Raw genomic sequence first — 23,158 nt, forward strand, 5'->3', positions numbered from 1 at the left:
AATTTTTAAAGAAATCATTTTATGTGATGATGAAAAATGAAAAATTTGTTGGTTTTGAAGCCATTGTTTGAGGGTCTCGCCTTAAAATTTCTTCAAGGGATCTCTTTGTTCAGCCACCCCAAAATTCATTTTTTTAAATAGGAGTTACTGAAGGTTAAACTTGGCGTGAGCATTTGAAGGATTTAAAAGCAGAGCATCCTGTAGATGAAATAGAGCAATAAAATGTTGCATGATTACTGAATCAATATTATACTGTTTCCTGTATGCTGAATTCCTTCATTTACGGTGAAAAATGATTGTCTGTTTACTTCTTATCTTCTGTAAATATCACACCCGTTTTTTTGCCCCTCCTCTTGCCTCCTCCCTTGGAATCTCCTCCCCTGTGATAGCATCAATTGCTTCAGTGGGCATTATAAAAAGCCGAGTTTTCAGTGGAGATTCCATTCACCCACCTTAGCCACCATGGGGCTAAGAGCGACCAGCCTCTTCCTACTCTGGCTGGCTCTTTCCTCTGCTAATGAAATAAAAAAAGGTAAGCTCTAGAGATGAAATGGTAGCAGATTGCCTCTGGGAAAAGAGGGAGAGAATTAAAATACTGCTGAGAAGCTAGAAGGCGGCAGTGCATTTAAATAATGCTCTGGAGTTTTAAGATGCCTTAAATTTCTTAAGCTTTCAAATACTGAGGCTGTATGGCTCAGCCAAAATAGGTAGATACTACATTCTTTGGAGAGATTAGTGCCTATATCTACTGCATTGATTTCTAGTTTGATGTGCTTGGAAAATATTTTCAATATTACTTTTCTTTCCATGCATTGAGTCTTTCCTAGGTATGGAAAGAAGGTATGCTTTCTACTTGGCAGAAAGAAGCTATCGGAGTTTGAGAGGTTCATTGTTACAGCTATGAAGGAAGGGGATAATTGTGTCTTCTGTTACTTTGGAACAACATAAATTATTCTTCCAAAATGAATGTAATAGCATTGAACAAAGCTAATTTTGTCATTTAGGACATTATTAATCCTTTTGCAAAATTTCTAACTTACTCTATTTGCTATCAACTTTGAAGTGATGAAGTGGAGTATTCATACTGAAAACTGTTTTTTAGAGGAATAGGTGATGAATTTTATCATTATCAGGTCTGAGCTATTAACCTTAGCTTGCTGTGTCTTGAATTCAGCAGTGGGAGGAAAGAATTACCTTGCATTTGGTCTCCCAGCTGTGAGCTCTGGGACGATCTCTGTGCAGCCTTCCTTCTGGGGAGGGAAATGTTCCAGCTTGGCTGGATGTATCAGATATGACTGATACCATCAAAATACAGTAACCTAGATGTTTTCTTAGCAGTTTTGCTTTTTCATATTAAATGCTGCAAGAAAATCTTGTGACAATGAAAGACATGTCAAGATTCCCAAGGGTGCTCAGTTTTTATGGTTCACCCCTAATCTGCAGTATCTGGAGATTTATCAGATATTTTCTTAATTTGTATTATCTGTTGGTATAGATTGCAGGGAAAGGAACAAATAATCTTCATATTTTGCTATTGCAAAAACTGTTTTTTTTTTCCCCTCCCACCATGGTTATTTTATGACCTATCTTCTGAGGAATTTCTATCCTGTAGTAGTAGAAATCACTACTGCTTTTAGGAAAAGAAATAATTCCCTGAAATCACCTGTTGTGCATAAACCCTTTCATAACACTTAAACTATTTGACTTCCAGGGTAGGTAGTGCTTTCTTGGTTTCTTGACTGTTTTGTTTCTATTACATGTTGCATCAGGGAAGAAGGTAGTTCCTGGAAATACTTAATATTGATTAAAATAATACTGTGATTCAGAACAAAATTATATACTTGGCACAGAAGTTCTGTTGCACTGATGCACCGTCTTGTGAGGGGTCAGCATTAAGTTTCCCCACCTCATGCAGATAACTTCCTTCACCTCAATGGGGATTATAGGATATTCCCTGGTCTCAGAATTATTTATTAATATCTTTTTTTCAATTAGAGATTTGCGTATTTTCTGCTGAACTGGCAGATACTCAATCAGTCTTGAAATCTGTGGAATCACTGTGCACATAATTGCAAGTGTTTTCTACTATAAAATAGAACACTTACCTTTTTTCACAGTAGATAATTTATTACACTTATTTCCATCTCTATTTCTTTTTCATCACTTAACAGGAAGGACAAGAAGCCATGGCAACTATGTCTGCAGCACTTGGGGAAACAACCATTTCAAAACCTTTGATGGAGATGTCTACCAATTCCCTGGCATTTGCGAATATAATTTTGTTTCCGACTGCCGAGAGGCTTACAAGGAGTTCTCTGTCCACATCCAGCGTGCTCTCAACAGCGATGGCCACCCTGAGATCCAGTATATTCTGATGAAAATCAAGGATATTATGGTCTACCTCAAACCAAACCTGGTTGTGGTAGATGGGCGGATGTAAGTTCCTTTAATATAACGATATTTCTGAGAAATGGGCTGGGAAGATAAGAGCAGGATTGATTCTTTACACAACTGTCTATGTACCATTATGGAAACTGCTGCAAAGCATTTCCACAAACAAACAAACTAACAAGTCTTTTGAAATTCAGCATTAAAATTGCTTTGGGGAGCAGCTTTAGTATTAATTGTCATTTCTACACTGGCATAGGGTATTATTTAAATGCAAGTCAGGAATGGGTTTGAGTGAATTGTTCTTCCAGTTGTGCAGAAAACAGTGCAGCTCACAAGCCAGATCTTTCACTGGCTTAAAGTGACAGAGCTTCACCTGTTTCATGGAATCACCTTAAGTTTACCTGAGCAGATGGTCTAGCAAATCCTTGAAAATTAAATGCATTTCTCTGGAGTTTTTTCATCTTATTTTGTGACAGAAGAAAGGTGGTTTTTTTTCTGTTCTTCATAAGTAATTCCTTAAGATCTGATGGCCATTCCTCAAGGGATTTTGGAGTTATAAAGCATGTCAAAATTTACACTAATTTATATGTGGCAATATGTACCTTTTCACAGTAAGCAGTGGTATTTTTCTCCTCCTATAACATGATTACACAAGAAATTAGTCTGACACCATTACTTATGCTAAGTAGTGTCTTAACCTACTCCTCCTTACCATTATCTTATCCTTTCAGTGAGTACATTAATACTCTCTGAAACAAGTGAAGCAACTAATTAATTAATTAGTATGTTTTAGCATAACTGGGGGAGGTAAAGGAACTTTTAAATTATCATTGTAGGACATGGTTTTTCCCAGAATTCAGCTTTTGCTCTAAAGTTTGGAAGTCACTGCAATGAAATTGTGTTCAAAGATTGAAAGTAACATTCAGTTTTCCAAAGATGTATCAGAATATATAAAAAAATGACAGACAGTTATAGAAAATGCATTCTTGCCCCAGACTGAAGGAGCTCTTTATTGTCTAATCAAGTCTTAAAAAAAAGTCCATGAAACTGGAAAACTCCACGAAAAACAGGTTAGAAATCCTTTAAAAATGGTTTCTCTTAAACCGAGCCTTTTTTGTCTTAGCTAGTGTTCACAAACCAATAGATGCCTTCAGTTTTTTGCTGCATAGGGAATTTAATTTTTTGTAGAACTTAATTTTCCATATTAATCTTGAAATTATAAATTATCAATTGAATTGTCATGTAAAATAGCATTTCACAGTACTGAAGTGAAAACTGTAAAGTAGAAAAGTGTATGGATTAGCCTTATTGTATCTGATCTACTGATTAATTGAATGTCCTACTATTAGAAAAAAAAGACAAATATTCCATGCTGTGATATCTCAAAGCTGAAAAGATGCCCAACATTTTATAATTCCTCTTGAAAAATGTAATTTCTCAGTACTTCATTGTTCATTGATGAACAACGCAGTCAAAAGTAGAAATAAGGGTCATGAGTTTGCACCTGGTATTTGGATGTGTAAGTCATTTTGCCATGTTAAAAATACCTGAGGTAAATATTTGGGAAAACCCCAGCGACAGGAAATTAGGAGATAAAAGTCTCCCAGTCAAGAGACTAGTTAAGAGATGTGCATACACATGCATGAATCCCGATGGGTAGCAATTATATTGACAAATCTGTAGAAAACAAACCAGTTATTTTGACTGGATTCCAGTTTACATTAATTCTGTTTGAACAGACTCTAGTTCTCTACATTTTACATGATGCCTGCCACAATCCCTTTATTGCTGAATGAAATTCAGCAGCTTATTTTGACTTGTAAGACAAACATAAAAGAACAGGGAATAGATCTGACTGAATGGAATTGTTACCACACAAAAATATCTATGCTGAGCCCTCTGCAAAGTATCTTCTGTCACCATTAACAAGCTCAATCCTGTCCACTATAAACTAAGCCACTAACTACTGAAAGAACTACTGAATTCCTCTTAACATGCTCCTATCTTTTCAAAATTTTTTTGGCAGTCTGTGTATCTGCCTGTTCTTTCTGAACTCTCTCTTGAGGAGGCAGTTCTTTGCAATGGAACATTCATTCTCTCTGAAATGGCTATGAGATATTTTGATAAAGAAAACTTTCATTTGTGTTGTAGCTTCCTTCAATGATGTAAATTATTAGTGTTTGAATATCCTCTGTTAATACCACAATGGTGATGGATTTTCCTTTGATTAAGTTGAAGACATCTGACATTTTGGCTTTTTTTTTTTTTTAATTAAAAAGCCCGAACAGTTGGGAAGGCTTTTCCTCAGATATTGCTTTGCCTTTTAGATGAGTTTTTGTGGTGAGTTATCATCCCAAGTGTCAGAGAGAGAGAACTTTATCCCTCATTAAAACAAGGTGTCCTGTGCAGTTGGCTGAGATAATCAGACTAGTTTCTGTATTCCTTAGGGTATTTGGCTTATTACAGGCATTCATGTCAGCCATTATGTTTCCTAACTAATGCAAAGTCTCTGATTTTCTTCCTAGTGTGAAGACACCTTACTACAGCTCTGGTGTCCTCATTGAGAGCAATGACATTTACACCAAGATTTATGCCAAATTAGGCATGACTCTGATGTGGAACCAGCAGGACGCCCTGATGGTATGTATGATCAAAGTTGGGGTTTTTTTTTGTATTTTCTGGGTTTGCTGGAATATTTCTCTATCTCAGTAGGGAAAAAAAAGGTAAAAAGAAAAAAAAATCTTTTATGTTTTTCCTTTTTGCTTTTCATTACTTAGGTGGAGCTGGAAAACAAATTTAATAACCATACCTGTGGTCTCTGTGGGGATTACAATGGAATTCCAATCTACAATGAGTTCATCGATGGAGGTGAGCCATCCCACCATACTGACAGTTGTCACAGAAGTTAGGCTGACAAGCACTGTGCATAGAAACATCACAGGAGAGCAAATATCACTTGAGAGGTTTCTGTGATGACCCTAGAATAAACATTAAGTTCCAGTGCTGCATTCCTGATCTAAGTTTGTTCTATTCCAGATTAATCTTTTTGTTCTTTACTAGCCCTCTTTTCTTGTTTTCCCTTTATATTTTTAAACACAGTTAAACATAATTCAGAGCAGATACCTGTGTCTAACAGGCATATTTGATGCCATAGTAACTATTTCCCTTGGTCAGTAGAGTCCAAGGAGTCAGATGCTCCTTGTCAATTTTTGGGTCTCAGCAAGTTCTCTATTTTTTTTCTCATAGATGCAAGCTACAACTCAATTACATATGGGAATTTGCAGAAGATCAGCAAACCCAATGCCAAATGTGAAGATCCAGATGAAACTCAAGCTCTTCCAAGCTGTAATGAGCATGTAAGTATTCCTAGTGGTGAACTTCATCTGCATGGCCACATAGAAACATCCCTGTGCTACAGAGAGTTAGTTGCAAGGAACTGGGAAGACTGTCCCTTACAGCATAAATGGTTACTTTCTCCTTTCTTGAATAACGGTTCAGAAGACAACAGGGGTTTTTTTTTTGCAAGATAGGAAATGTCCAGAAGCTCAGATACTTGCAAATTTCTTAAACATTATTCCTCTTCCTTAGCGTGACGAGTGTCAGAAGTTGCTGACTTCCCCTGCATTTGCTGATTGTCGGCTACGTCTTGATTTGGAAATGTACATCCAAGCCTGCATGCAAGACAAGTGTGCCTGTAATGGGAAGGAGGACTCCTTCTGCCTCTGCAGCACCATCTCTGAATATTCCCGCCAGTGTTCGCACGCCGGAGGCCGCCCAGGAGAATGGAGGACACAGAACTTTTGCCGTAAGCAGCTACACAAATTTTACAAAGATCCAAATGTTTAGTGGATGTAGCACCATGAAATTTAAATTCATTATTTCTTTACAAAACTGTTGGCATGCATTATAAATTTCATACCAGTAGTGCAAGAAAATATTAGGTTCTCCCTGTTTTCTACTTCTATTACTCTTGCTATTAAGAAATCTGTTCTAGCAAGTAGAAATTCTGTTCCCATTAAAAAAACTGAGATCTGATGCTGCATGTGATGGGAATAATTTGACCTATTTGAAACCAAAAGAAGTAAATATAAAGGTAAATATAAAATTCAAGGGAAGCTCTTCAGAAGCAGGTGAACATGCTTTGCCATGTGGAGTCTGGCTTGAGAGACCACTGACTTAGAGGGAGTAGTGTATATGGTCTGTGATTTCTCAAGAATGATGAACTTAACACTCAAATAACTCCTGGTGTCTTTCTTATTCTTTCAGCCAAGACCTGCCCTCCTACCATGGTCTATAGAGAAAGCAGCTCACCCTGCATGGATACTTGCTCACACTTGGAGATCAGCAGCCTTTGTGAGGAACACTACATGGATGGTTGTTTCTGCCCTGAAGGCAAGTGTTATTCTAGCTGTTGTGTGTGGGACAAAACCAAGAGCCCTGGCTAAGGAAGTCATACTGAAAAACTTCATGTAGTCAAATTATATCTTAGAAATGAATGCTGCTACTCATTAATTTCTCCCCTAGAGGAACATAACTATAAAATTTTCTAAGGAGGTTATAAATGATTAATTAGTCAATTATTTTATAGTTCAAACATATTAACACGACAGGTAATAAACCTTCTTTTCAATTCTCAACAAGGGGGCTTCTGATATTATATAGTAATTCATGCTTTTTGGGTTGAATAATACTGAGGAAAAGGACATCGTTTGTCCAGAGAGTGGCAATGAGGGACAGTGAGTGAAACTGTCAGGCTTACTCCCAACCTTAGGAAAGAAGATTACACTGATAGTCTTCACAGTATGCCAAAAGCACTAAAAAGCTAAACATGTAGCATTCTGAGATTGCTCTTATATGCTTGCAATAAGCTTTTTATCTGTAAATAGTTACATAAATGAACAGACTTGGATTTTCAAAGCTGTATAAAAGGGCTTTTCATGTGTCTTATATTACAAGAACTAGAAACAGTATTCCTCACAGTTTTGATAAGCTCAGCCTGTGTGGCAAGTTAGAGGTTTTCCTCTGTGGAAATTGCTTATTTCAAAAAGAGCTGGAATAGTTAATGTTGTGTTTTTATAGGAACTGTGTATGATGACATCAGTGAAAAAGGCTGCATCCCTGTTAGCCAGTGCCACTGCAAACTCAGTGGAAAGACCTATGCACCTGGAGAAAGCATTTCCAATGAATGTGAAGAATGGTAAGGATCCTGGTTATACACCTTTCTTTGAATGATTGTAAGTGGGCCTGCATTTTTCATATTTCCACTTGGTCATAGGAGATGTCCTGAAAACACTCTGAATTTAATGCTTATGTGGCATGTCTATAGAAGAAAATTTCTGAAGTTTTCTTGAATCTATGGCATACGTCAGAGAGAAAATCTCAGGGAAATAGTCAAGGATACAGTTTTAAAACACCTGGGGATATCTTGATGTTTGCTAGATATACAGATACTTTCAGTGCTCTCAGCTCCTGTAATAACTACAAGCATTTTTTGTGTAATTTGTCTGTTTATAGCACCTGCAATTCAGGCAGATGGACCTGCAAAGATTTACCCTGTCCAGGCACATGCTCAGTGGAAGGGGGTTCCCATATTACCACCTTTGATGGGAAGAAATACACCTTCCATGGAGACTGTTACTATGTGTTGGCCAAGGTACTGTGCACTGTGGGGCTGAGTAAAACAAGTGTCTGTGGGCTGATATGTATCAGCTGGGAATTATTCTTCTATTCCACTTCCATGGGGTGATGGAAGCAGAAATGCTGAAAGTTGTACTAGAAAATTCATAATTTGCTCTAATAGCTGGGGGGAAGCTGGGGACTTATTGCAATGGGTGATTAACTCAGTGACATAGACGACTGCCTATGCTGTCATTATCCAGTGGAGTCCTTTGTATATAAGAAATCAAAAGATCTCAGGATTAGCTCTTGGCCACTTCTGTAATAGCTATTTCTGAGTGTCATTGTCAGATCGGGTAAAGAGATAGGCAGCTCTTTCATTCATCTGTCTGTAAAGTATCTGGTGTCTGTTCTTCTAGAGAATGATGAAAATATTGTTGAGCTAGGAAAGTTATTGTAACTGATGAATTTAGTCTTTGTCATGGAAATCATCTCATGGGATTTTTAATTTGACTAATGGACATTTATTTCCCTGTGATTGTAGGGTACTGCAAATGAGAAGTATGCCCTCCTGGCAGAGCTGGCTCCCTGTGGTTCCACAGACAAGCAGACCTGCTTGAAGACTGTTGTGCTGTTAGTGGATGACAAGAAAAATGTAAGTGTTGTTCTGTGGATTCTGCTAGATATGTTGAAGATTAGCATATTTCCCTTAGTGTGGGTGAATACTTACTTCTTCTGGAGTCATTATTGTGGATGGATAAAAAGGCACCTCAGGCTAAAGAACAGCTCAGGTTTCTGCCTCAAGAATTCAGAGTAAACCTAAACGTAACAAAAAATAAGATACAAAACAGCTGAAATTTCCCCCTCTTTTTTCCTCTGCTCTGTGCAATATGATTATTCTCACAGGATTCCAAGTGATTGGAGACAAGAGTACCATTCTACTTCCTCTCATAGTATTTTACTTAATTCAGATGTAATTTTATAGATCTAATTGAGTCTTTTTCAGAAGAAATCACTTCTTTGAATGTTGATACAACACAACCTTCTCAAATATATACTTCAGTATTCTGTTTATGAGAATATGTAGACTATATCTCTACATAATTTACATACATATACACATGATTTTCCTCACATGTTTCTGGATTTCCATGTCCTTGCCAGCATAACTAGGATGTAAGAAAACCAAATCAGAAACCAATAATTTTATTTTTATATATATACAAACTAGCATTTTATGAGGAAGCTTAATAAACTGCTTTCTTACCATATCAGAATCCTACTAAACCATTACACAGAACCTGTGGAACATGCTTTAATAAGGAATAAGAACTTGCTACAGATCCTGAAGATCTAATATTTTCTTCTACTTGCTGAAACCAAAGTGCCCAATATTAATGAGTTTTGCATTTCGTTACTGCTATGAATTCTTGTAGGCAGGTGTAAGAGAAAGACTGAATAGCAAGACAAAACCTTAATTGTACCCTGTAGGGCTGCTGCCATATTCAATTTTCAGACAGATTCTTCCTTTCAAACATTTGGACTTCTAGACACAGTCTAAATGTGTAAAATGTCCCTCCTGTTAATTTTCATTGTATTAGTTCCTTTTCCTGTCAGTCCCTGGCACCTCATTGATTCCATTTGCCATTATGCAGGTGGTGGTTTTCAGATCAGACGGCAGTGTGCTCCTGAATGAGATGGCAGTGAATGTGCCTCATGTGTCAGGTAAGGGACACAGCCTGTTGTGTCAAGTGACACACATCTGACTTCTCATGTAGGGATGTATTTTTTTAGAGGCAAAAGTGGAAGAGAGGCATAGAAAATTTGTGCAGGTTTAGGAACAAATTGGGGAAGTATGTGGTTAAGTATTTCTTGGGCAGACTGACTCTGTATACAGTGAATGATTGAAAAAAATGTCCCTTCACTTTTTTCATACCTGTTGAATATACTTTGGCACTTAACTTAGGAAAGGGGAATTGTCATGGCCTAAATTTGAAGCTGATAATTTAACTTGCCTGTAAAGAGCACTTTCCAAATCTGGCTACATGTTGTGGTAATGCCCATTTGGTTCTGATCCCAGAGATTAGTCATTACAAGTAATCAACATATTAAGTTAGTGAGGACCAGCATTGTATCTAGTGGGTCAATGATCTTTAAAGGAAAAATCTATTCATTTGATCCTGGTATCAGAGTTTTCACGACAGGTGATACATTAGAACCTAATAATAAGTGTTTCTTTTGCAGCCTGTGTGTGTGTTTACTGCAACAGTTCATGTTTTGTTTTTCAGCCAGCTTCTCAGTATTCAAGCCATCTTCCAACTACTTTGTTGTACAAACTTCTTTTGGGCTTCAGATGCAGATCCAGCTGTTTCGAGTCATGCAGCTCTTTGTGACTGTGGATCAATCAGTTAAAGGAAAACTTCAAGGCAAGTGTCTATGCAAATAGAAGCAAAGGCATGCTGTTCCACAGTTGAATAGTCATGTATTCTTTATACGAGTGATAACTCATGCTACTTGTTAATTCAAGAGGAGAAAACTGAAAGAAAATTGACTCACGCAAAACTAGAAATGTGTTTTTATTTTTTGATATTGAAATGGTCTATCACTCTGGTGCCAATACATATATATTTCTTAGGATATTCCTTACTTTTGTATCCAGCTTAATTTTTAACTATCCACAAAACCAGGTTTTTGGTGCATTTTGTGGTTTCAATATCATCAGAAAGCATAAAAAATACAGGTTAGGGATCTCCTGAAGCATAGATATCTTCATGATGACTATTCTTGAAGATGTTGAAGATTTAAAAGAGGGCTTCCAAAACGTCAGTGTTTATAGTATGCATTAATATTGAGATGGAATAATCAGCTGTTTCTAGTGTTTGTGATCAGTTGTCCCTTTCCTTTGACCTTTAATATGAGAATAAATAATGATTAAGTAAAAATTTTACCTTGTTTTCACATAGGTCTTTGTGGAAACTTCAATGGAATGGAAGGTGATGACTTTAGAACAAACAGTGGGCTGATAGAGGCTACAGGATCTGCCTTTGCTAACACATGGAAAGCTCAGTCCACCTGCTCAGACCAAGCAGAAAACCTGGAAGACCCCTGCAGTCTCAGCATTGAAAGTGGTAAGCACATTAAGAGGCCAGATGGTTGGCTTCTGCCAGGATGAGCAGTGTCTGCTTACATTACAACAGGCATGTAAGAATTGTAGTGTGGCATTGAAGATTTTTTACAGGACTGTCAAATTAATAATTAATATCTGCAAGTATGTATACATACAAGCACTGATTTCCCATCAAATTGAAGTGAAAGTTTAGGGGGTGATTGTAAAAGAGTCCTAAGCTGGAAGATTGGGAAAAACAGTCATTAATTTGCATTATCTGCAAAGACAGCTTGTACCTCCTAGTATTATTTAGCCTTATGTTTAACTTAGCTTTATGGTCCTCAAATGGAAAGAGCCATCACAATTCCATGTAAACAAGTTGCAACAATAAGATACAATTTTTGATTTTATGATTGCGTGTCTCTGAATCAAAGAACAGAAATATGTGTACAGTGATTGCATGTAGTTTATCCACTCCCCCAAATGCACACAGTTCTCTCATTTGTATTGTTGCACTGCATTGTATTGTTGAACTAGCATAACTAGACATGGCACAAGAAAACAAGAAAGATAAGGAAATGGGATTAATTTTTTTTTTTTCAGCAAATTATGCTGAACATTGGTGTTCTTTGTTGAAAAACCCCAAGGGTCCTTTTGCAAGATGTCACCTGGTCATTGATCCTTCAGAATACTATAAGGTATTGTAACTTTGCACTCTTTTAGTACTGCATTATTTCAGATGGTAAACTGTAGATATTTATAATTGTTTGAACATTTGAGACATCTCTGAGTAGCTTGTCCATAAGAGCTGCTGAAGTTTTTGCATTGACTGACTCAGGCAGCATAGCATCTGAAGCATCTGATCCATAAGGATCTCCCATCATGAGATCCCATCATGATATCTCCCATCATGAGATCCTTATGGGCTGCTGCTGAAGAAAAATGTACTTTGGTTTTTTGCTTTCTTATGTTTTGTGTTTAATGTATGTTTTTATTGGCTTGGATATTTGGACTGAAAAGAAGATTCACAGAAAAGAGACACACAGACAGTTTAAGTCTACCCTTAAACATTAGTTTCTATAAAGTCAGGAAAAAATTCTCCATATGTTGGTTGGAATGTAGCACCAAATAATTTTCATGCCAGAATATCCACTAATTTTTTCCCCCATGCTCATCTGTGTTGAGCAGTAAGTGATGCTTATCTGAGGAAAATGATTTCCAAAATCATTGCTTATACTTGTAAGTCAGTGTGAGCTCAAATGTTGTGAAGATATTCATAGATCTGGTTAATATTTTGCCTTTATTATTTCTAGCTTTTGTGGATCTCTCAATTTCTAATTAGTAACTGAGCACAAATGGTATCAATATCCTTTGAAAAAGGTGTTCTTAGGAGGCTGGCTACTTTTTAAAAGTTCAAGAGGCTTGACTTAGGTTAGAATAAGCATTCAAATATTTTTGTTGTGTATGAAATGAAGCAGCACTTCAGGTCTCTGGTCTTTGTCCATTTCTTCCATTTTCTCTGGTCATGGGAAATTAATATAAACAATATCAGGAAAAGCAGACAGGACATTTTGTAGCAACCAACTTGCAACTGCTGTTTGGTTTCCTGTGGACTTATTGACCCTCTCATCTTTTTTTCAGAAATGTAAATATGACACCTGCCTCTGTGAAGACAATGAAGAATGTTTGTGTGCTGCTCTGTCCTCTTACTCAAGAGCCTGTGCTTTCAAAGGGATCATACTGGGAGACTGGAGAAAGAGTGTCTGCAGTAAGTAGTGGAAAAGTAATCCCTGTGGAATTAATTAACCATGAGAAATAAGCAGGCTCTCTCTGAATTTTGCTGTCGGTGATCTCAATGTTAAGGGATCGGGAGAATCTTAGAAATGTCTAATGGACCTAAAAGAGACGTGGATTATAATGTGTACTAATTCATGCTATATTCTTCAGATGTAATTTGATCATTACATATTGCAAAGTAGAAAACAATATTTTTAACTTTCACCTTTTTTCCCCAGTTTCGCTAATGCCTAATTTCACTTAGTAATGGAATCCCCTCCTTCAGGGCTTTTACCATGCATTTCTTTATCAGTGTCTTGGTTTCTCATTGTGCCTGCTTTTCATCAACAGTTTAGTATGGTTGAGACTAGGAGTTTATTATATTGTGCTCTCTATCTGATTATCAGTGTGTGAAACAAATAGGGGTATGAAAGCAGAAACTGTTAGTAGGAGTTAAAAATAAGTATTCAACTGTTAAAGTTAGGTTAGTGTTACTTGTGACTTCTGATACTTTTGTACTTTAATAAGATCTAAGGGAATGTTTTTATCATTACATTTAGTACAGCCAAAGAAACCAAAATGGGAATGTCAGGACCAAATTGTCCATCCTGCATCCCTTATTTATCAGTTTGTGTATTTTCCCTCCAGGTAGCGAAGCATCTTCTTGCCCAGGAAATCAAGTGTTCCTTTACAATCTTACAATGTGCCAGCAAACCTGTCGTTCCATTGCTGATGGTGAAAAGTATTGCGTGCAAGACTTTGCTCCTGTGGATGGCTGTGGCTGCCCACAAGATACATATTTGGATAACCAGGATAACTGTGTGCCCATCTCCCAGTGCCCATGTTATTACAAGGGATCATACCTGGAACCTGGGGAATATTTCACAAAAGATGGAGAACGCTGGTATGTTTTATTTTGGCTTCTTGTTTATGGGGAAAAAAACCCTTTAAAAATTGCTTATTAGGTGTAAGGTGCTTAGCTTTTTCGGTACTTTAATGAGCATTTGTAATGCATTTCACAACATCTCCGTGCTGAGCAAAGCATTATCCTGTTGCAATGCGATTTATCAATAATTGAGAAGAGCAGCTTGCTTTAGAGGTGTGAGTACTGGCCTTCACAGATAAATGTTATTCTGAAGCTGCACTGTTAATAAGGCTTTGTTAAGCAGAAGGATGAAAGGAAGATAAAAGGCCACCTATACATTGTGTTTCCTTTTCAAATAGACAGAGATTGCTTGTGTTTTCCACTAAAGGAAAGTCTCTTTGATACATATTTACTGTAGCACAGGATTTTGTAAACAACAGTTATGATTATATTTTGCCATGAACTCTGGCAACTGTTTGCTGCCTGAGTTGTCAGTGTAAACTGTGAAAGACCTTCTTTCATCCAGCAGAAGAAGCATATATGTCAACAAATTTGCAGCATATGAATTGAATAGGCATGAAAATACACTGTGTCTCCAAATGGAGGCTTTGATTTAAATTATCATTATTATCTGTTTCATTATTATCTATTTCTTGTGCCATCATAAAACATAGTATTAACAATTAATACAATAGCTGTCATTCCTTAAAACATAACCTTTCTGTGTGTTATGCCTAAAATCTTGCTATACTTTTTCTCCAACTAAAACATCATGAGTGTGATTTAATAGAATTGACCTTGAAATTTCAGTAGAAATTAAGCAGGGCATCTTTGCTAAATACTCTCAAATTTATATCAACAAATCCTCAGACTTAAGTTGAAGATATTGAGCTTCCTTTTTTTTTTTTTTTTAATTTCTGCTTATTTCACTTTTCTAGTGTTTGCCGAAATGCAAAGGTCCAGTGTGCTTCAGTGAAAATAAGAGTGAAAAGTAAGTGACATTCTATAAACTAAACTAGAATAAAACCCGTAACTGACCTCCCAACCCAAACATACTTCCCATTTGAATTTTCCACTTAGTTGTTTTGCATGTTTTTTTCTCTTTATGTAAAACAGTAACACATTTTCACTTTGTTCTCTCTTCACTGAGCCTATTTTTTTATAAGGATAGACTGAGATTTCTGTCTCAGAAACTACTACCTTTCACTCACATTTCTTTGCCTTTTCTTGATTGATCTAAACCAACAATGTACCTTTCAGGTGAAAGCGAATGTTCTTCTAGCAAGACATACTTCGACTGCAGTGCATCCTCAAACTGGACTTCACAAACACCTATACAACTTAGCTGTCATACTCCTCAAACTGATCATGTATGTATTCAATTTTTCTTTGTGTCATGCTTTCTTTAAGCTATATTCTTTAAATGACCTAGTGCTACTCAGCGAATACACTTGTAACTAACAGTTTATTTTGCTTTGGTTTAATCTTCCTTCTTTTTACCCCAATGATATTAATCTGTTTATGTTTTCATGATGATTCCCCTTATGGTTTCCCTCTCCTCTTTCTTTTTACTGTGTCCTCAGTAAAGTTGTAATTTCCAAGTGAAAAATAATTTGGGTTCTTAGACAATCAAAAAAGAAAAGAAAAAATGTTAGAAACCTAGAAAAAAATAACTTTGTAATACTAATCAATGTTAGGCTGTTTGGTTGTAAATGCAGTTTTTGAAGAGTGCTTGTGAAGAAGTGGAATTACAATGCAGTGCTTTGTCATTAGGTAACCATTTCTCCTTATATTCCTTAGTTCCAGACAGAGTGTGTCTCAGGCTGTGTGTGTCCTGAAGGTCTATTTGATGATGGCAGAGGGGGCTGTGTTGAGCAAAAGGACTGCCCATGCGTTCATAACAATGAGTGGTATTCTTCTGGAGAGAAGATAAAAGTGGACTGCAACACCTGGTGAATAATAATTTTATACTTTCTTCTAGAATATATTCCATGCAGTTTATTAATAGTCATATCTAGGCTTATGTACTGCAATGGCTGCAAAAGCTGGAGTATCATCCTTAATTTTCAGGAATACTTATTGCTATCTGAGAAAATACAGATTCTACTGAAAATATGGGGGTAGTAGTTACCTCTGTTTTCAGTAGGCATCTCTTGTTGGATCACTAATTTTTTTAATATAAATGCTATCAAATCCAAAGATTATAGCTGAACAATCATCAAGAGTGAAAATCACGTTATAGGCTTAAAAACAGGCTAAACAATTGAAGTTGAGGCTTGGATATTTTGCACATTATCACGTTGTCTCAGGCAGCTGCTTGGTTTGTTCTGCAGTTTTTCAAAATGCACACTCTTGATGAGATCTGAAAACTCAATTTTCTGCTCTTTTCTAGTACCTGCCAAAAAGGGGTTTGGAAATGCACTAATGAAGTGTGCTATGGCACTTGTATGATATATGGAAGTGGCCATTACAACACTTTTGATGGGAAATTCTATGACTTTGATGGGAGCTGTGAATATGTGGCTACTCAGGTAATGCTCAACAGGAGGGCTGAAATGGAATTTGATTACCTTTAAGATCTACTTTCCCTTTTGGTTTTGTCATTCCTTATTGCATGCCATCACTGTTCCTGAGGTGTTCACACATTCTGCCAGGATAAATTGTGCATTTTTAGTGGAGGCAAGCTGTGTGAATGTGGCTTTTTTTTTTCAGATATAGATATCCTAAATTATATGTAACAGAACTATGTTATTGTGCAAACTAACTATCATTTGTGAAATAAATCCAAATTCTAAGTTTAGAAAGTTGAAACTTGTATTTAAAAATATATTCCTCATTTTGTTTTATTGCCCTACTCTTTTTCGCAGGTTGTGTTAACTGGTCATATGTATATATAGAAATGCGCATACATGACTGTGCATCTGTAAAAATATGTGTATGTAGGATCTCACATTTAAAGGAGCAGTGACTGTTTATACATTGTGAAGATTTAAATGGTTGCAATTATTTTGAGGTTGATCTAAAATGAAATATTCTGCCTAATTTTCTCATGTTCTTTTTTTTTTTTTTAATAGGACTTTTGTGGTGACAAAAAATCCAGCGGCTCGTTCAGTATCATCACAGAGAATGTCCCTTGTGGAACTACAGGAGTCACTTGCTCAAAGGCTATCAAAATGTTTCTAGGGGTGAGTGATGACAGTCAGTACATGTCAGCAATCAAGAACTATCAAAAAAGTAATGCTCCAAAGTCATGTCCCTAAAAGCAGCTGTAACAAACATTAGAGGCTTATATCAAATTATTCTGTAAAAGTGTAGATTCTCAGGTGATGAAAACTCTCTCAAACAAAAGTGCTACACCACTCCCTGCCATCTTGGAAGTAATCCCAGAGTCTGAGCTATTGGCTTCAGAATGAGTTGTATTGTTACGAGTGTCTAATATTTTATCTCATCATAGAAGTTGGTGTTACAATATTTCTCTTTTTATCTTTCAGAAAACTGAACTGAAATTGGAGAACAAAGAATACAGAGAAATTCAGCGAGATGTTGGTGGTGATGTGCAGTATTGGAACAGGACAGTCGGCCTGTACCTGGTTATCGAGGCTAGCAACGGTGTGATGCTGATCTGGGACAAGAAGACTACTGTTTTCATCAAGCTGAGCCCTGATTACAAAGTGAGTGCCTGCCTGTCTTTTTCAGAAGTAGTACTAAGAATAGACAAGGAAAAATGAATATTCTTTTATTCTGATTCCATGTCTAATTCCTATATCCTCAGTGTTCTGATGATTACCTTGCATTATTACCATCACAGCTTGCTTCTGGGCTTTCTTACAGTCTATCACAATGCATTGCAGAGAATGCATAGGATGTTATTGCAATAGAGATAAACATCTCAGGCACTCCTGAGTTTGAGAGTATTGATATGAAATCATCCAAAATAATTTAGGGGGTGTGGACTGACTGCACATGCACTTGAAAACCTACATGCAATCTCAGCCTTGTGTTAAAACCAAGTTCCCTATGCAATGTATGGCTATAGTTCTGGCTCCTGAAAATCAGCATGCTGAATTGGAGAGCATTGAGGCATTCTGCAAACGGGACATACTGTTTCTTGAGGGGGCTGGTGGACCTTCAATAGGATTACAAAAAATTCACTACTGAGAGTAGATTGATACGTTTTTCTTTCAAGAAAAATAGGTCCCTGTCATTTTTTTCCACGAATGAAGAAATGGTGTTCATTATGTTAGAAATTTTTAATAAAAACAGCTTTGAGTAGAAATGAATTACCTCAGGTTTATATTTATAGGTAATTCTCAATGATAAATTGTGAAGAATGGAGAATAAATTAATTTTTCTCAGCTGTGAGAGGTGTGGCGATCCTTTAATGTTTTGAGTTGGATATGGAGACAGATGGAAATACACTAGGTATAGCTGATTTCAAGGAGGGAAGACATGGTAGGTGAATAGTTTGCTGAGGACAAAGATTTATTTTCGGTACAAATGATTTGGCAATATATATGAAAGTCATCATTTACACAGACAGTAATTTGTCATTTTCATGTCAGTGTTTTGCTCTTACTTTACCAGAGCCTGTTTCTCACTTCCATGGTATATTTAAAAACCCAATTTTCCTTTCCAGGGCAAAGTGTGTGGTCTGTGTGGCAACTTTGATGACAAGTCAAACAATGACTTTACAACAAGGAGTGGACTGCAGGAGACTAATGCTCTGAAGTTTGGAAATTCCTGGAAACAGTCTCCCATGTGTCCAGATGTTACAGAAGAGATTAAGCCTTGTGATCTGAAACCACACCGGAAGTCCTGGGCAGAGAAAGAATGCAGCATCATCCAGAGTGAAGTCTTCAAAATTTGTCACTCCAAGGTTTGTAGAAGGCAGTAGGTGATGGGACATTTCTGATAATGCAGAATCAAAAAGACCATCAGAAATAAATGAAGAGATGGTTAAACAGAATGATCTTCAATTAAGTCATCAGTACAGCTACAGGTGTCAGTACATTTCACATGGCCATAGTCAAAGCAGTCTGAGTGTCTGTGGCAATGGCACTGTGTCACCAGCAGTTTCACTGTTACTGCTTTCCAAGTTAGCTTCAGAATTCTAGCCTGAATAGGTCTGTGTTTGCTGCAGCTACTCCATCTCTTGTTGAGAGACAGTCAGTATTGTAAGTTCGGGAGGATTTTACAATAATCAGACCCATCTCCTGATTGAAATTCATACTAAACTTGAAAGGTAGCTGTTGAAGAGGCTACTACTTCTTATAGTATTCAACCCACTGAGGGATCCTTTTGGAGATCACTGACATCACTTACTTTAGACAGACAGCTGCTGGTACTGTGCCTCCAAATAGCCACAGCAAACATTATGATGGCCCACAGCTTCCAGAGTAGAGTGCACAGTGAACTCTCCTCTTTATGTCTCATCTCTGTCCTGAAGTATGGTAATATTAATAACAGTCACAAACAAAAAGTCACAAACAATTGCTAATTTAATTTATTATATGTTTCCACGTGGTTTACTTTGGCAGCAAAAATCCAGTTTAAGTTTCTCCTCTTGCAGTATCAAGCAAAAAAAAAAAACCAAAAGCTTTTTTTAATGTGTGGAGAAACTCCAAAAACTGACAGGCACAAAATTATATGCTTCATATTTGCTGTGAATGCAGCCTTTCTGATATTGTTCACCCATTCAATTGGCAAAGCTTGCTGAAACATAAGACTTTACTGGCCTCAATTCAACTTGGTTTTGAGAGCACTAAAATGGAACATTAGAATATGTGGGCACTGCCAAGAACTGTTACTTTGTTTTTTCAGTCATAGCAAATTGTGAAGGAGCTATATTATTTTAAATATATTATTCTCCAAAATATATTGAGCAGCTTCAAGCCTATAAATGCTGTTTGTGATTTAGTAACTCTTAGACACAGTCTCATTCCTGCCCAGCTCAATTCCCACATATCAAGAGCTCTCAAACATATTAGTTTGAAAACTAATTTGGAGATGAACTGGGGCATCATTTCTTTCCCTGACAGGTGGATCCACATCCTTTCTATGAAGCTTGTGTCCATGATGCCTGCTCTTGTGACAGCGGTGGAGATTGTGAGTGCTTCTGTTCTGCAGTGGCTGCGTATGCCCAAGAGTGTACCAAGGTTGAGGCCTGTGTTTTCTGGAGAACCCCTGATATCTGCCGTGAGTAACATATAAACATAACTGTATCTTTCTAGTGGCTGTCAGAAAGCCAGTCAAATAAATCATTACTGCTGTCACTGCAAGGTCATACTGGCTACTCAATGAAATGTATTTTCTCAGCATATCAGGGAACAAAAAGCACAAGTAAATTTAGATATTTCTATTGTCTTTTATTCAGCATGGTTTTTTCTCTTCTCTCTTCTCTCTTCTCTCTTCTCTCTTCTCTCTTCTCTCTTCTCTCTTCTCTCTTCTCTCTTCTCTCTTCTCTCTTCTCTCTTCTCTCTTCTCTCTTCTCTCTTCTCTCTTCTCTCTTCTCTCTTCTCTCTTCTCTCTTCCATTTCCTCTTTTTTCTCTTTTCTCTTTTCTCTTTTCTCTTTTCTCTCTTTTCTCTTTTCTCTTTTCTCTTTTCTCTTTTCTCTTTTCTCTTTTCTCTTTTCTCTTTTCTCTTTTCTCTTTTCTCTTTTCTCCTTTCTCTTTTCTCTTTTCTCTTTTCTTTTTTTCTCTTTTCTTTCTTCCTCTGTCATCTCTCTCCTCTCTCAGTTCTTCAAATTATTCCAAATTTGATTTTAGCAAAAAGTATATACCACTCCCATGCTTTAGCACTGAACCTAATCAGTGTTATATATATTAAGCAGTGTCCATTAGTGGTCCTAGTACTCATACCAGTACACAATAAATTAATGTAAAATAGTACTTAAATTTATATTACCCCAAAAGTGCTCAAATCAAAATTTTGAGATTCTAAATAGCAGAAATCTATATTTTTTTATTTTAAAAATTCATTCAGATTGGAGTTTTTAAGTGTAAGAAGCCAGTGAAACAAAAATAATAAGTTACATTCAGCTCTGATATATACGTTAATAAAAGCTCCTTCCTCTGTCGGTAGTCATCTAAACTGAATTTAAGTTGTATTCATAATCTCTTATATGCTTTTTCTTGCACTCTCAGCCTATCTGATACAGCAAGATAGAGCTATTTTTATAAAATGCAAAAATATTTAGGAGTTTGCTAGTAGCTACGGAAGAAAAATACTCTCGGAAATATACCCTTAATTTTAAACTAAAATAGTTAAAAAAATTTTTTTTCTTTATGATTTGAAGAATTTTTATCCAGTGGCTTGAATATTTAAAATGAAAGTCTTGGGCACCAGAGTTTTGATATTTAAGCAGAGTAGCAGAAAGTCCACATACCTCAAGAGAAATTTAACGGGCTTAACTTGTAGATTCACGTAGCTTGTACCTTTAAAGACCTGCTCAGAACTGCATTCTGGCAACCTTGTTATTAATCAGCTTCTCTTTTTTCTCTTCAGCGATATTCTGTGACTACTACAACCCTCGTGATGAGTGTGAGTGGCACTATGAACCTTGTGGCAGTAACATCACAACCTGCAGGATGATCAACAATGTCAGCACCAACTTTACAGTACCATTACTGGAAGGTAATAAATTCCTTGCCATTTTGTGTTGTGTTTTATATAGATTTCAGGTATCCTTTAACAATTATGGAATAGTCAGTCAACTTGATGAGATGTTCCTAAATCTGCTATGTTGAATTTGCCTCCAGTCTTACATAAATATTTCCTATAATGTAGTTTATTATTTATTGACATCAATGGGTAATAGTTACATTGCTGTCAGCCATAAAACTAGGTCTCTGCTTGGATAATATCCTGAAACAAGCAATATCATTGCATCATGGTTATTTTGATTCCATGCTAAAGTGTTTCAAAAGAAGGAAAATCTTTGATATGGCAAAGAAGCAAGTGACTGATAGTTGGGGTGTTTTAAACTTATAGATTTTTTTATGCATCAGAATATCTTGACTTTAATGTGAAGCATTCATCTACCTTTACACTGGAAAATAAATATCTTTCATAGCAGACACACTGATGTTGCTATACATTGGATTCTTAATAGAGATTCTATTTCATTTGTAAATGCAAAATTAGTAGGTGACAGTCCTTGTGATTGATAATGGAACAGGATTTTCACATTAAAGGGGCTGCAATAATGCAAGAATGTCTCTGGCAGTGTAAAGTGACTTTTAAGTACCAGTTAGTTACATTGTGCTTCAGTTTAAAGGCTATTTATAACTCCAGTACAGTATAAAGACGACTTCATGTCATTAATAATTGGACTTAATAAGAGTTTTTTTGGAGGAAGGAGATATACTACTAATAATAATACAATAATATTTTAAGTGTATTTAAATGAAAAATAGAATGAGAATTGACAGTCAATAAATCTCTTGCAGTGAAGTTCGGATCACTGCCCAAGGCTAAGAAAAAACACAGATAAATTCTGTTTGAGGTAGAGATACTTGGTGTATTAAAAGCATGTAAACAAGGTCAAATGTTCCAATAATTGTAGTGAAAAACCCGTTAGTGAATATGTTTCCATATTCCTCACAAAAGTATTTCTGATATAGTGATCTATACACAAATTGGGATGTTTCTTTGTCTTAAAATTACTAGCTGCCCATTGAAATGAGTAAAAGTTAGGGGTTTCTTCAAGATATTGAGCTAAGAAAAAATATCTTCCCTAGTTTTCATAAAAAAAACTTCTTAATCCTTCTCACCCCAGTATTATCAATGTGAACTGTTTAACTCTTTTGGCAAGACTAATTGTACAAGGATTGATTTGAATGGGAAGCTTTTGATTTCTTTCACTACACTTGATTCAGTAAGAATAATTTACCTTCAGAAGGTAATATATCGCTGAGTTAACTTTTACACTTTTTCTTCATTCCTGTATTCTCTTCTACCTGTCATCAATAGGTTGCTACCCAAGATGCCCTGAGGACAAGCCTATTTATAATGAAGAGACAAAGGAATGTGTGACTGAAGATAAATGTTGGTGCTACATCGATGGTGGAATCCATGTACCCCCTGGGCATGAGATACCCACAAAAGAAAACTGTACAATATGGTATATAAAAATTACTTGCAGTAATTTGCGAAATCATTTGTGTATGCTGAGTCCCACATTTACTTTACTGGGCCTCAAACAAATAGAGATGCAACTTCAGCTGAAGAGCTGGTATATTCTTGCATTTTATAATTTTCCAAACCCATAATAATCCAGATTTCAGGTTGGTAGTGTTGTTATAATAAGTGCATTAGCAAACTCACTAATTATACCTATCAACTGTCATAAATTATAGAATGGCATGAAACCTGGGTGAACTTCTAAAACAACCTTTCAATTCTC

At 36.4% G+C, this 23,158-nt stretch overlaps 1 protein-coding gene across 1 annotated transcript in view; it reads left to right on the top strand.

Moving 5' to 3' along the window:
• The first annotated feature begins 458 nt into the window (after positions 1-458).
• Positions 459-23,158, top strand: part of MUC2 (mucin 2, oligomeric mucus/gel-forming) — a 64,722-nt gene continuing 42,022 nt past the window's right edge. Inside the window, exons 1-26 of the mRNA XM_085063803.1 lie at positions 459-532; positions 2,172-2,436; positions 4,917-5,031; positions 5,169-5,259; positions 5,638-5,747; positions 5,980-6,196; positions 6,658-6,783; positions 7,471-7,588; positions 7,906-8,044; positions 8,552-8,662; positions 9,663-9,732; positions 10,296-10,433; positions 10,971-11,135; positions 11,717-11,811; positions 12,755-12,881; positions 13,538-13,793; positions 14,693-14,745; positions 15,015-15,124; positions 15,555-15,706; positions 16,147-16,285; positions 16,829-16,939; positions 17,246-17,425; positions 18,391-18,630; positions 19,793-19,949; positions 21,259-21,387; positions 22,726-22,876. Of these exons, the coding sequence (XP_084919929.1) occupies positions 463-532; positions 2,172-2,436; positions 4,917-5,031; positions 5,169-5,259; positions 5,638-5,747; positions 5,980-6,196; positions 6,658-6,783; positions 7,471-7,588; positions 7,906-8,044; positions 8,552-8,662; positions 9,663-9,732; positions 10,296-10,433; positions 10,971-11,135; positions 11,717-11,811; positions 12,755-12,881; positions 13,538-13,793; positions 14,693-14,745; positions 15,015-15,124; positions 15,555-15,706; positions 16,147-16,285; positions 16,829-16,939; positions 17,246-17,425; positions 18,391-18,630; positions 19,793-19,949; positions 21,259-21,387; positions 22,726-22,876 (3,635 nt within the window). The 5' untranslated portion in view covers positions 459-462. The remainder of the gene's footprint in view (positions 533-2,171; positions 2,437-4,916; positions 5,032-5,168; positions 5,260-5,637; positions 5,748-5,979; positions 6,197-6,657; positions 6,784-7,470; positions 7,589-7,905; positions 8,045-8,551; positions 8,663-9,662; positions 9,733-10,295; positions 10,434-10,970; positions 11,136-11,716; positions 11,812-12,754; positions 12,882-13,537; positions 13,794-14,692; positions 14,746-15,014; positions 15,125-15,554; positions 15,707-16,146; positions 16,286-16,828; positions 16,940-17,245; positions 17,426-18,390; positions 18,631-19,792; positions 19,950-21,258; positions 21,388-22,725; positions 22,877-23,158) is intronic.

The sequence above is a fragment of the Lichenostomus cassidix genome, chromosome 5 (genome assembly GCF_008360975.1).
Source record: "Lichenostomus cassidix isolate B80296 chromosome 5, HeHo_3.0, whole genome shotgun sequence".
Lineage (NCBI taxonomy): Eukaryota > Metazoa > Chordata > Aves > Passeriformes > Meliphagidae > Lichenostomus > Lichenostomus cassidix.